At 47.3% G+C, this 12,450-nt stretch overlaps 2 protein-coding genes across 6 annotated transcripts in view; one reads left to right on the forward strand and one right to left on the reverse strand.

Moving 5' to 3' along the window:
* The window catches only part of TMCO3 (transmembrane and coiled-coil domains 3), a 78,342-nt gene that overhangs the window by 57,527 nt on the left and 8,365 nt on the right, over window positions 1-12,450 (reverse strand). The window lies entirely within an intron of this gene.
* Window positions 1-12,450, forward strand: part of ADPRHL1 (ADP-ribosylhydrolase like 1) — a 33,430-nt gene that overhangs the window by 3,355 nt on the left and 17,625 nt on the right. Inside the window, exons 2-7 of one of the 2 annotated variants that reach the window (XM_039914963.1) lie at window positions 2,067-2,231; window positions 3,201-3,326; window positions 6,011-6,151; window positions 8,298-8,425; window positions 8,853-8,985; window positions 10,511-10,664. In XM_039914963.1, the coding sequence (XP_039770897.1) occupies window positions 2,067-2,231; window positions 3,201-3,326; window positions 6,011-6,151; window positions 8,298-8,425; window positions 8,853-8,985; window positions 10,511-10,664 (847 nt within the window). Of the gene's footprint in view, window positions 1-2,066; window positions 2,232-3,200; window positions 3,327-6,010; window positions 6,152-8,297; window positions 8,426-8,852; window positions 8,986-10,510; window positions 11,072-12,450 lie in introns of those variants that run through there. The other variant, XM_039914964.1, reaches the window with a different exon arrangement.

Below are 12,450 nucleotides of genomic sequence, written 5' to 3' on the forward strand. Positions count from 1 at the left end.
TGTTGTGGGATACTTCGGGGCTTCAGACCCAGGTGCGTAGGTGACACGGAATGGGGGGATGCGGAATGGAAGTCGAATAAAGCGGGGGGATGTGGGGTTAGTCAGGGAAGGCTTCTTGGAGGAGATGGGATTTTTTTAATGCTCCCTCAAGAGATCTGGTGCGGCTGAGAGGGGGAGTTGGATGTAGTCGGGCTAGTTCCTTCGGGGCTGCTTCTTGTTCAAACCCTTGTCTTGGGAATAATAATAATGATGGTATTTGTTAAGCGCTCATTATGTGTCAAGTACTTTTCAAGTTGGAGACACAAGGTATTCAGATAGGACACAGTCCCTGCCCCAACCAGAGTTTACATTTTAAGTGTGAGGAGAACAGGTATTGATTCCCCATTTTACAGATGAGGAAGTTTTCCCCCAAATCATTGCTGGCCTTATGTCTCCCTGCTGGGAAGCAGTGTGTCCTGGTGGAAAGAGCACAGGCCTGGGAGTCAGAGGACCTGGGGCATTAAAAATCCCATCTCCTCCAAGGAGTCTTCCCTGACTAACCTCACATCTCCCCATTTTATTCGTCTTCCATCCCACCAGAAGAAGCGGGACTTAGTGGATAGATAGACCGCCGGCTTGGGAGTCAGAAGGACCAGGATTCTAATCTCAGCTCTGCCACGTTTCAGCTGTGTGACCTTGGGCAAGCCACTTCACTTTTTTTTGCCTCTTTTATAAAATGGGGATTAAGAGTGTGAGCTCCATGTGGGACCGGGACTGGGTCCAACCTGATTAACTTGTATCTATCCCAGCGTTTAGAACAGTGCTTGGCATGGAGTAAATGCTTAACAAGTACCATAATTATTATTATTATTACTTTTAGGCAAGTCGCCTCACTTCTCTGTGCCTCAGTTACCTCATCTGTAAAATGGGGATGAAATATCAGTTCTCCCTCCCTATTAGGCTGTGAGGCCAAGGACTGCATCTGACCTGATGAGCTTGGATCTACCTCTGTGCTTACTACAGTGTTTGGCCCACAGGAAGCGCTTAACATATACTTCAATTATTATTCAATCAATCGATGGTATTTATTGAGCACTTACTATGTGCAGAGCACTATACTAAGCGCTTAGGAGAGTCCAGTACAACTGAATTAGCAGACACATTCTGTTTACTGTTGTTTGGTTATTTTTGAGCAGCATGACTTTGTGGAAGGAGCACGAGCAGGGGAGTCTGAGGACCTGGGTTCTAATTCTGGCTCCGCCATTTGCCGACTGTGTTACCTTGGGCAGATGAGTTAGCTTCTCGGTGCTGAAGTTTCTTCATCTGTAAAATAAGGACTAAAATACCTGTCCTCCCTTCCACTTATATGCGAGTACCGAATGAGACAGGGACCTATCTTGTATCACCCCAGCGTTTAATACAGTGTTTTTTTAAAAAGTATTTGTAAAGCACTTCCTGTGTTCCAGGCAAGGTAACAACGGCTGGAGTAGATATAAGATAGTCAGATTGGACACAATCTGTGATCCACCTGTGGGTCACAGTATAATCCCCATTTCACAGAAGAGGTAAATGAGGCCCAGAGAAGTGTAATGATTCATCCAAGGTCACTCACAGACAAGTGGCAGAGCCAGGATTAGAACTCAGGTCCTCTGACTTCAGGCCTCTGACTCCCAGTGCTTGACCCTTAAGTAAGCACTTCAGAAATACCCCAATCATTCTCATTATTATTTCTGCTGCGAGGTTGATATTTTTCGAATGCCAATAATGCTCGGCACAGCCCCGAACCTGGCACCTAGAGGATGCCGCCCCGGCTGAAGGGATCCCAAAGCTGACCGGGGGGTGGTCGGGTGTCTGGTTTGAGGGTCTCCTATGTGCCCCTGGGCAAGTCACTTCACTTTCCTGTGCCTCAGTTGCCTCAGCTGTAAAATGGGAAGTGAGACTGTGAGCCCCCGTGGGACCGTGTCCAACCCGATTTGTTCGTATCCACCCCTGCGCTTAGAATAGTGCCTGGCACATCGTAAGTACTTAACAGATATCACAATTACTATTATTATTCCTGTCTTCCATTCTCCCCTCCCTGGGCCCAGACTACTGGTGTCTGGAAGACCTGTACCGCGAACTGGTGAAACGCTACGTGGAGATCGCCGAGAAGCTTCCCGGCCGCCAGCCGGACCCCGCCACGGCTGAAGGATGCTCGCAGCTCAAGCCCGATAACTACCTGCTCGCCTGGCACACGCCTTTCAACGAGAAGGGTGAGGAGAAGGCGGTTCACACCTCGTAGCCTGATGGGCTGGGCGGTCAATCACGGGCTCGGCTCCTCCCCTACGAGGGACTCATCCATTCAACCAATCGTATTTAGGACTGTTTATTACTATTTATCGCTGTGTGCGGCGCGCTGTATTAAGCTCTTGGGAGGGGATGGTATAACAGTTGGTAGACACATTCCCTGCTCACGACCCGGTCACGGTCTAAAGGGGGAGATGGACGTTAATACGAAGAAATAAATTATGGATATGGACATAAAGTGGCGTGGGAAGCTGAGGAAGTAATAGGCTTTGTTAGGCTCCTGTTATTTGCAGAGCACTGTGCTGAGTACTGGGAAATAACACACAGAAGGGCGTTAGATACTGTCTCCCACCCCTCTGCCCTCTGACTTTGCCGCCCACTCTCTTTCCACTGGGCCCCACAGCTCGTCTTTTAGTTTTACCTGAAATTCTCTTTAGTGAGAAACTGCGTGGCCTAGTAGAAAGAACACTAGCCTGGAGTCAGAAGGACCTGGGTTCTAATCCCGGCTCTGCCCCTCACCTGCCCTGTGACCTCGGCCAAGACACACCACTTCTCTGTGCCTCGGTGACCTCATCTGTAAATCGGAGATGAAGACTGCAAGCCCCATGTGGGACAGGGACTTTGTCCAACCCGATCAATTTATGTCTACCCCAGCGTTTAGAACAGTGCCTGGCTCATAGCTGGTGCTTAACAAACACTGTTAAAAACGAAAAACAAGTGAACTAATGCCGGGAGGGGCTCGAAGGAGCGTTGCGGTGGCTCTGTGGCATGATTTGCTAGACTGTAAGCTTGTTGTGGGCAGGGAATATGTCTGCTTGTTGTTGCATTGGACTCTCCCAAGCGCTTAGTACAGTGCTCTGCACACAGTGGGTACTCAATAAATACTATTGAATAGATGAATGAATTCTTTTAAGGCTGTTGACTCTCTCTCACAGGTTCGGGGTTTGGAGCGGCTACTAAGGCCATGTGCATTGGCATGAGATACTGGAAGGCCGAGAGGTTGGAGACCCTCATCGAAGTGAGCATCGAATGCGGGCGAATGACACACAATCACCCTACAGGTAGTGCACGCTCAAACAAGCTCATTTACTCTATTGTATTTATTGAGCGCTAACTGTGTGCAGAGCACTATACTAAGCGCTTGGCAGAGTCCAACAAACAGACATATTCCTGCCTACCACGAGCTCACAGTCTAGCGGGGGAGCCAGACATTAATATAAAGGAATAAATAGATAAATACATCAATTGCAGATCTATAGAGATATATACATATGAGCTGTGGGGTTGGGAGGGAGGATGAAGGAAGGAGCAATTAAGAGTGCCGCAGAAGGGAGTGGGAGAAGAGGAGAGAAGGGCTTAGTCAGGGAGGGCTTCTTGGAGAAGATGGCCTTCAAGACGGTTTTGAAGTGGGGGAAAGCAATTATCTGTCTGATATGAGGAGGGAGGGTGTTCCATCCCAGAGGTGGGATGTGGGCCAGAGGTCGGCAGCGAGATAGAATTGCCCAACTTCCAGGCCTGGAGTCTTTATATTGAAGAAGAAACTCTTCATTGATATATTTAGTGGATAAAGCACGGGCCTGGGAGTCAAAAGTTCATGGGTTCTAATCCCACCTCTGCCACTTATCTGCTGGGTGACCTCGGACAGGTCGCGTCACTTCTCTGGGCCTCAGTGACTTCATCTGGAAAATGGGACACATAGTCGCACGTGGCAATAATATTATTATTATTAGTAGTAATAATAATAATAATAAAAAAGGTCCCCAGCTACAGAAATGGTCCACGTTTGATAGCACAGAGAGGAGCCAAAAAAAAAAAAAATCACAAAACTCCCAGCTAGATGTTGAAAGAGGTGTCTCTCTGATTTTTGTATTTATTGAGCACTTAACATGTGCAGAGCACAGTACTAAGCACTTGGAGAGTACAACAGAACAATTAACAGACACATTCTCTGCTCACAACGAATTTACATCTAAAGCCCTGTATTAAGTGCTTGGGAGAATTAATCAACCCGCTCCCCTCTCACAAAGAGTTTACAATCTAGCAAATTTCCCTCAAGGTATTGACTTTTCCATAATACCAGCCGAAGAACAAAACGGTCTTTCTCACTACTACAGAAATAGCATCAACTCAGTTGGCATCTTTGTGTTGCCTGCTAATAACTTGCTGCGACAAGGAGTTTTTTCCTCTGCCATTCATAGGGAACAGTGGTGAATAATTTAAATCATTCTAATCGTTCAAAGGATGCACGTCATAGCAGCTGCTGAGCCTCGCAGACCACTTAAAACCCTTAGAACGGGATCTGCCCGTTTCCTTTGCCTTCCCAGGGCATCGTAATCTCAAGCAGTTTTTGACTCACTCCCCGAGACAAAGAGTAGAATTACTCAGACGTCAGAAACCCGAGCCTCTTGCAGCATGCTTTTAAAGGAGTGGATCCTTTATTTATATTTGATGAATAGGCCTTGTGGATTTGGGGAATTTAGATGTTCCCTGGGTTTATGTGGATTTTTTACCACCAGATCTAAGAAAAGGGTGATCAATTAATCCTATTTATCGAGTGCTTACTGTGTGCAGAGCACTGTACTTGCAAAGCATTGTGCTCAGCACTTCTGCCAACAGATCTGAGAAAAGGATGATCAATTAATCCTGTTTATTGAGCGCTTACTGTATGATGATGATGATGATGGTGTTTGTTAAGCGTTTACTATGTCCCAAGCACTGTTCTAAGGTAACTGATGAGGTAACTGAGACTCAGAGAAGTTAAGTGACGTGCCCCAAGTCACACAGCTGACAAGTGGCAGAGCCAAGATTAGAATCCACGTCCTCTGACTCCCAAGCCCGGGCTCTTTCCATTAAGCCACGCTGCTTGCAGAGCACCATACCCAGCACTTGGGAGAGTACACTATAACAGAGTTGGTAGACACATTCCCTGCCCACAGCGAGTAACCAGATTTAACAAATCAATTCTATGAAGTGGAATGGCAGATCCATATTATCTACAGATGCAAATGTGGCTAGAGGGGAGACAGACATTAATATAAATAAATAAATTACGGATACCTACATAAGGGCTGTGGGGCTGGGTGATTACAGGGTGCAAATTCAAGGGCAAGGGCGAAAAAGAAGGGAGAAGGAGAAGAGGAAATGAGGGTTCAGTCCGGGAAGGCCTCTTGGAGCAGTGCTTTTAAAAAGGTTTTGTCGGTCTGGAGAGTGATCGTCTGCCAGATATGAAGAGGGAGGGCGTGTTCTGGGCCAGAGGATATGAGTGAAGTTTTAGCGGCGAGATAGATGAGATTGAGGCCTTTTTGACCCAACCCTGGCTCCCCTGGGGGAGAATGGATTTCTAACACCTCCGCTGATCTGAGATCACCACGACACTCAATTCTTATAGCATCCAAGCCCCGATCTCACCTATCTGTAAAACGTCTCTGAAAGGTTTCTCGGAATATGCCGTCTCAAGTAGAATAGAGGAGAAGCCGTGTGGCCTAGTGGGTAGAGCCCGGGGCTGGGAGTCAGAAGGACCCGGTTTCTAATCCCAGCTCCCCCACTCATCCGCCGTGTGACCTTGGGCAAGTCCCTTCACTTCTCTGTGCCTCAGTTCCCTCATCTGTAAAATGGGGACTAAGACCGTGATCCCCACACGGGGACAGGGACTGAGTTTTATCTATCTTGTATCTACCCCGACGCTTAGCACATCGTGTGGCCCATAGTGAGCGGTCACCATTTTTATGACTCTGTCTTCTTCCAGGGTTCCTGGGTTCCCTGTGCACAGCTCTGTTCGTGTCGTACGCCATCCAAGGAAAGCCTCTTGTCCAGTGGGGGAGGGACATGATGAGGGAGATGCCCAAGGCAGAGGACTACTGTAAGAAGACCATCCGGCACATGGCAGGTGAGAAGCGTCTCGATCCCCCCGCCCCCTCCTACCTCACCTCGCTGCTCTCCTACTCCAACCCAGCCCGCACCCTCTGCTCCTCTAATGCCAACCTTCTCACTGTGCCTCCATCTCGTCTATCTCACCGCCGACCCCTCGCCCACATTCTCCCGCTGGCCTGAAACGCCCTCCCTCCTCAAATCTGTCAATGACTCTCCCTCCCTTCAAAGCCTTATTGAAGGCCCATCTCCTCCAAGAGGCCTTCCCTGACTAAACTCCCCTTTCCTCTTCTCCCACTCCCTTCTGCGTCACCCTGACTTGCTCCCTTTCTTCATCCCCACAGCACTCAGGTCCCTATCCGTCATTTATTTCTACTAATGTCCGTCTCCCCCGCTCTAATCTGTAAGCTCGTTGTGGGCAGGGAATGTGTCTATTGTTGTATTGGACTGTCTCAAGCACTTAGTACAGTGCTCTGCACACAGTAAGCGCTCAAGAAATACGACTGAATGAATGAAGCATCTATCTCCCTATCTTTGAAGGCAGGTGAGGCTGGGGAGAGGGTGAACTCGTTTCTAGACCGTAAGCTCCCTGTGAGCGGGAAATGTCTGTTTAGAGAAACAGCTTGGCTTGGTGGATAGAGCCTGGGAGTCAGAAGGACCTGAGTTCTAATCTGCCACTTGTCTGCTGTGTGACCTTGGGCGAGTCACTTCATTTCTCTATCCCTCGGTTCCTTCATCTTGTAAGATGAGGATGGAGACCGTGAGTCCAATGCGGGACATGGATTGTATCCAGCCTGATGTAGCTTCTGTCTACCCCAGCGCTTAGTGCAGAGCATGGCACGTAGTAAGTGCTTAACGAATATGATACCCAAACCACCCTCCCCCCTAAAAAAGCCCCCAAACTGTGCATTCTCCAGGTTGGCCCTTTGCCTCTGAGTTGTGGGGTGCTCTTGGGCCTCAATACACAAGACTGAGGTGAAAATGTCTCTATTTCAGCAAGATGTGGAATGGAGTAAGACCTAAAATCCCACAGAAAACCCCTGGCAAATTCAATAGGCTGTATTACACTGCAGTCCCCCAAGCACTTAATACAGTGCTCTGCACACAATAAGCGCTCAACAAATACAATTGAATGAATGGATGAAAAAGAAGGAGGAGGAAAAGGAAGAAGTTGAGTGTTTCTGAACTCTAGTTTAAATGTTTCTTTCTTCATTTGCCAAAGATGTGGCATATGATTTGGTGTCTAGTACACAGCCCTGGGACTATGCCTAGGGAATTAGCCCCAGGGAAATGGCTTAGTATATCGAGAATGACCCGTGATTCTATTTCCAGCCCTGTCCCGCTGCTGAAGGGCTCCAGAAAAATCACTCAACATTTCTGAGACTCCGATTTCCATTCGCTAACTCAGCTGAATTCTGCTTTTCCTCTCCCTGCTTTGAAGGAACGGTGTGATGATTAATGAGATTACAGTTGTAAAGCGGTCTGAAGAAGAGATTGCCGCCACTGCTCTTTCATGGCCGTGTACTTCTCCCCCTTCTTCCTCTGGTCCATGCCCCAACCTCAATTCTCACCCTCATTTCTTGCCCCTGCTATACACGATTGCAATCAAATAACTTGAGAATTCAGGCCAGGAGAATAATAACCAAATAATTTCAATTCCTCCCAAGGAGACTGATTCTGACCTGCATTGGAGGAGACAACGTTTTCTGTGAGGCAGCGAAGCCTAATGTCAGTATGGCGTAGTGGCTAGAGCCCAGATCTGGGAGTCAGAAGGACCTGGGTTCTAATCCTGGCTCAGCCACTTGTCTGTTGTGTGACCTTGGGCAAGTCCCTTCACTTCTCTGGGCCTCCGTTACCTCATCTGTAAAATGGGGATCGAATCCCCATTCCCCCTCCTACTTAGACTGTGAGCTTCATGTGAGACTTGATTTTCTTGTATTTACCCCAGCGCTTAGTATGGTGCTTGGTACATAGTAAGCACTAAAGAAATAAGCCAGTTGTATTTATTGAATGCTTACTGTGTGCAGAGCAATGTACTAAGCGCGTGGGAGAGTACGATATGACATTAAACAGACACATTCCCAGCCCATGATGAGCTTAGAGTCTAAAGATTATTATTATCTTTTGAATGGACTAAACTTCTCCACTTCTCTCTTTGTGCTTAGAGTACCAGGAACACTGGTTTTACTTTGAAGCCAAATGGCAGTTCTACCTGGAGGAGAGAGGGATTGCTGATGAGAAGGGAAGTAAAGCCATCTTTCCGGATAATTACGACGCCGAGGAGCGAGACAAGGTAAACTTTCATTTTTAGCTTCAGAAAAGCAGTGTGGTCTGGGGGGCTAGATCCCGGCTTCTGGGTTCTGATCCCGACTCCACCATTTATCTGTTGCATGACCTTAGGCCAATCACTTCACTTCTCTGTGCCTCAGTTCCCTCATCTGTAAAATGGGAATTGAGACCGTGAGTTCCACAAGGGACACGGACTGCGTCGCACCCGATTTGCCTGTATCCCCCCCCCCCCAGCATTTAGTACAGTGCCTGGCACATAGTAAGTGCTTAATAAATACCACAGGTGGTATTATCGGCATTACTAATAAATACAGGCGATGATGACAAAATCGGCGGGTTCAGGCCAGGTCACTAGCAGAGTCCACCAAACTAAAGCCAAATGGCGGGACCTCTCACCGTCTCCCCCAACTCACCCGGGCCGGTTTCTTTAGACTTACAGGAAGTGGAGTTCGGAAGGCCGAGGAGGAAGGAGAGGCCACGACGCCCCAATGATCGCCTACGACGCGCTCCTGGGGACGGGGTGCGACTGGCCGGAGCTCTGCAATCGAGCCATGTTTCACGGAGGTTCGTTTCTCCCGCGGTCCGCCCGGCACCGCTGACCAATTCCTTCCTATTCGGGGACCGGACCTCGAGGTTCTGTCTGTCCATCTGTCCGTCACCCCCTCTAAACTGGAAGCTCGTCATGGGTGGGGAACCCTTCCACCATCTCTGTTCATTCATTCCATCAGTTGTATCTATTGAGTGCTTGATGTGTGCAGAGCCCTTTACTAAGCGCTTGGGAAAGTACAATACAACCATAAACAGTGACATTCCCTGTCCACAACGAGCTCTCGGTCTAGAGCAGGGGAGACAGACAGGAATACGAATAAATAAAATGACAGATATGGACATAAGCGCTGTGGGGCTGACTCTCCCTTTAGTTTCTCCAGTTTCACCTCTGTAACGGGATCGGTGTTGGTCAGCTGTCACAAACTGAAAACTCCTTGAGGACAGAATTTACTCCAATCAACCAAGGAATTTTTTTTTAAATGGCATTTGTTAAGCGCTTACTCTGTGTTAGGCACTGTACTAAGAGCTAGGGAAGATATAAATTACTCAGGTCGGAGTCATCAAGCATCATGATCATCAAAGGTAAACATTGAGCGCTTAGTGCGTGTAGACCGTTGGACTAAGCGCTTGGGAGAGTCCAATACAACAGAGCAGGTAAGCGCTGGAGTAGATGCAACGCCATGAGACACTGCCATGTGACCTTGACCAAGTCACTTACCTCCTCTGTGCCTCAGTTTCCTCATTCATAAAGTGAAAAAAAAAACTTGCTCTCCCTCTTGGATAGTTAGCCTCGGGTGGGACAGGACTCTGTCCAATCTGATCCCTTTCCATTTATCCCAGTGCTTGGCACATACTCAATGCTTAATGAATGCCAACAGGGTGGCTTAATGGAAAGAGCACGGGCTTGGGAGTCAGAGGTCGTGGGTTCTAATCCCAGCTCCACCATTTATACCTGTGTGACTTTGGGCAAGTCACTTCACTTCTCTGTACCTCAGTTACCTCATATGTAAAATGGGGATTAAGACTTTGAGTCCCACATGGGACAACCTGATTACCTTGTAGCTACCCCAGTGCTTAGAACAGTGCTTGGTACAGAGTAAGCGCTTAAAAAATACCACCATTATTATTATTGCTACAGTTATTATTTTATTGTCTGTCAATCAATCAATGGTATTCATTGAGTGCTTACTATGTGCAAAGCACTGTACTAAGAACTTGGGAGAGTACAGTACAGCAGGATTAGCAGAAACATTCCCTACCCAAAATAGAGACTTTAAGCTTCTTGTGGGTCATATTTTACTCTCCCAGGCACATAGTACAGAGCTCTGCACACGGGAAGCGCTCAATAAATACTGTCGATTGACTGAGTGAAATCTTTCCGCCAACTCCAGAGTGTAAGCTCGTTGTGAGTAGGAAATATGTCTGTTATTGTTGTGTGTTGTACTCTCCAAAGTGCTTAGTACAGTGCTCTGCACACAGTAAGTGCTCAATTTGTACAATTGATTGATTACTGTTGGCCATTTTTGGTTTTCTGATGCAGGTGAGAGCGGAGCCACTGGATCAATTGCCGGCTGCCTCTATGGATTGCTCTACGGCCTAAACAACGTTCCCAAAGGCCTGTACCAAGACCTGGAGCACAGAGAGAGGCTAGAAAACTTGGGCGAAGCGCTTTATCAAGTATCCACAGCGGAAAAGTAAAGCGGTTTCTGTCGTTTCTTTCCCATTTCCTCAAAGGCCATTTCCAAAGCCCTCAGGTGATCTAGTGGTTTCTCAGAACGAGTTGGCTAGGGTCGAATGAGTTTTAGGCCACAGGTTGTTCCGTGGGATAGAGCTTGGCGAAGCAGTTCACCCAACGTGGAACTTTTCCCAATTTTCAGGGAGATCGGACGATCCCAGTTGCTTCTTGAAATACATTGTTGTCCATTGAGAATATCTTTTCACTCTTCTAAATGTAGTTTACTCTTGGAATTTCACCTAATTTTCCGTGCCACAACCTACAAGGGCATTCATTTTGAGTAATCTCTTGGACAATCATGTAAGTCGAATGCAAAACTAATACTATTGGCTCACTTATTCCAATAAAACTAACTGCAGTTGCTCATCTAATGGGCTATTTCCTCCGATCCGCAAACCTCTATCGCTTTTTGCCCTCTCGCTCCGAGATTAGTGCCTCCGTAACACTGGTGATTCTGATATTTCTTGGATTATCCATTAATGAAATGTTACTCTCTTGGTGTTACAATGCTGCATTTATAATAGGACTGAGGAGACTTCTACATGGAAAAAAAAGTCGTGCTTTGGCCTTTCAACGTCCAGCACAACACATGTGCTTAACCTTTCCAGCCTGCGTTTTTAATCACACTAGATCTTTCCACTTTTTTTTGAAAGAAAAAAATCAGACAACTTTGGGAGAAAAGTTATGGAAAAAATGCCACCCAACTCTGAACTCGCCATGCAATAATAATAATAATCATTATGGTATTTGTTAAGCGCTTACTATGTGCCGAGCACTGTTCTAAGCGCTGGGGTAGATACAAGGTAATCAGGTAGTCCCATGTGGGGCTCACAGTTTCCATTTCCCAGATGAGGTAACTGAGGCACAGAGCAGTTAAGCAGCTCATCCAAGGTCACACAGCAGACAAGTGGTGGAGCCGGAATTTTGAACCCGTGTCCTCTGACTCCTAAGCCCGGGCTTTTTCCACTAAGCCAAGCTGGGTGAGGAAACAGATCTGCAGTTGGCTTTTTCAAGCTGCTGCTGTCAGTTCCTATTTAGTCTTCATTGCTCAGGTAACCACGTATTTTGGGTGGGGCTGGGATTTCTCCAGCCAGAAAACAGACATTACTTCACTCAGCAGGGTGGTATCTGGTGTGAATAAAAAAAGCCGGAGACTGTGTTTAACCCTGCGCTTTGCCACGTGAACCCTCCAAATCCCGACTGCCTCTTTTTGCTCAGTTTGAACGTGTGTTGGAACTAGAGAAAGTGAAGCCGAGAGCTAGAATCATCCCAACAGCGACTGTCGATCGATCGGTTGTATTTCCCGACTACTTACTTGGTGCCCGGAGCTTGGGAGAGCACAGTGTAACGGAGTGAGTAGACAGCGTTCATTGCCCGCCACAAGCTTACAGTCTAGAAAGCACTAGCTGAAGTCATTCCTTCAGTCAGTGGTATTTTTTGAGCCCTTACTGTGTGCAGAGCACTGTACTGAGTGCTTGGGAGAGTACAGTGTAGCAATAAACAGAAATACAGGGCCTTCAACTGAAGACAGAGAGCTAGATGAGTTGGGTGCTTGATAAGCCAAATCAGAAGATGTCCAGCAAGTTACCTGTCCCCCCAGGGGGTTCTGAGCATAGACTGAGAGGTCAGTACATAGAATCAGGACCTTCTTCTGGAGGGTTTGGTCTCTTGGGGCTTTCAGAATGATTTCACTGCTGTGTTTCATTTCCATTTCCATTTCCTTTTTTCCATTTCCGTTTTCATTT

This window comes from Ornithorhynchus anatinus, chromosome 20, assembly GCF_004115215.2.
Source record: "Ornithorhynchus anatinus isolate Pmale09 chromosome 20, mOrnAna1.pri.v4, whole genome shotgun sequence".
NCBI lineage: Eukaryota > Metazoa > Chordata > Mammalia > Monotremata > Ornithorhynchidae > Ornithorhynchus > Ornithorhynchus anatinus.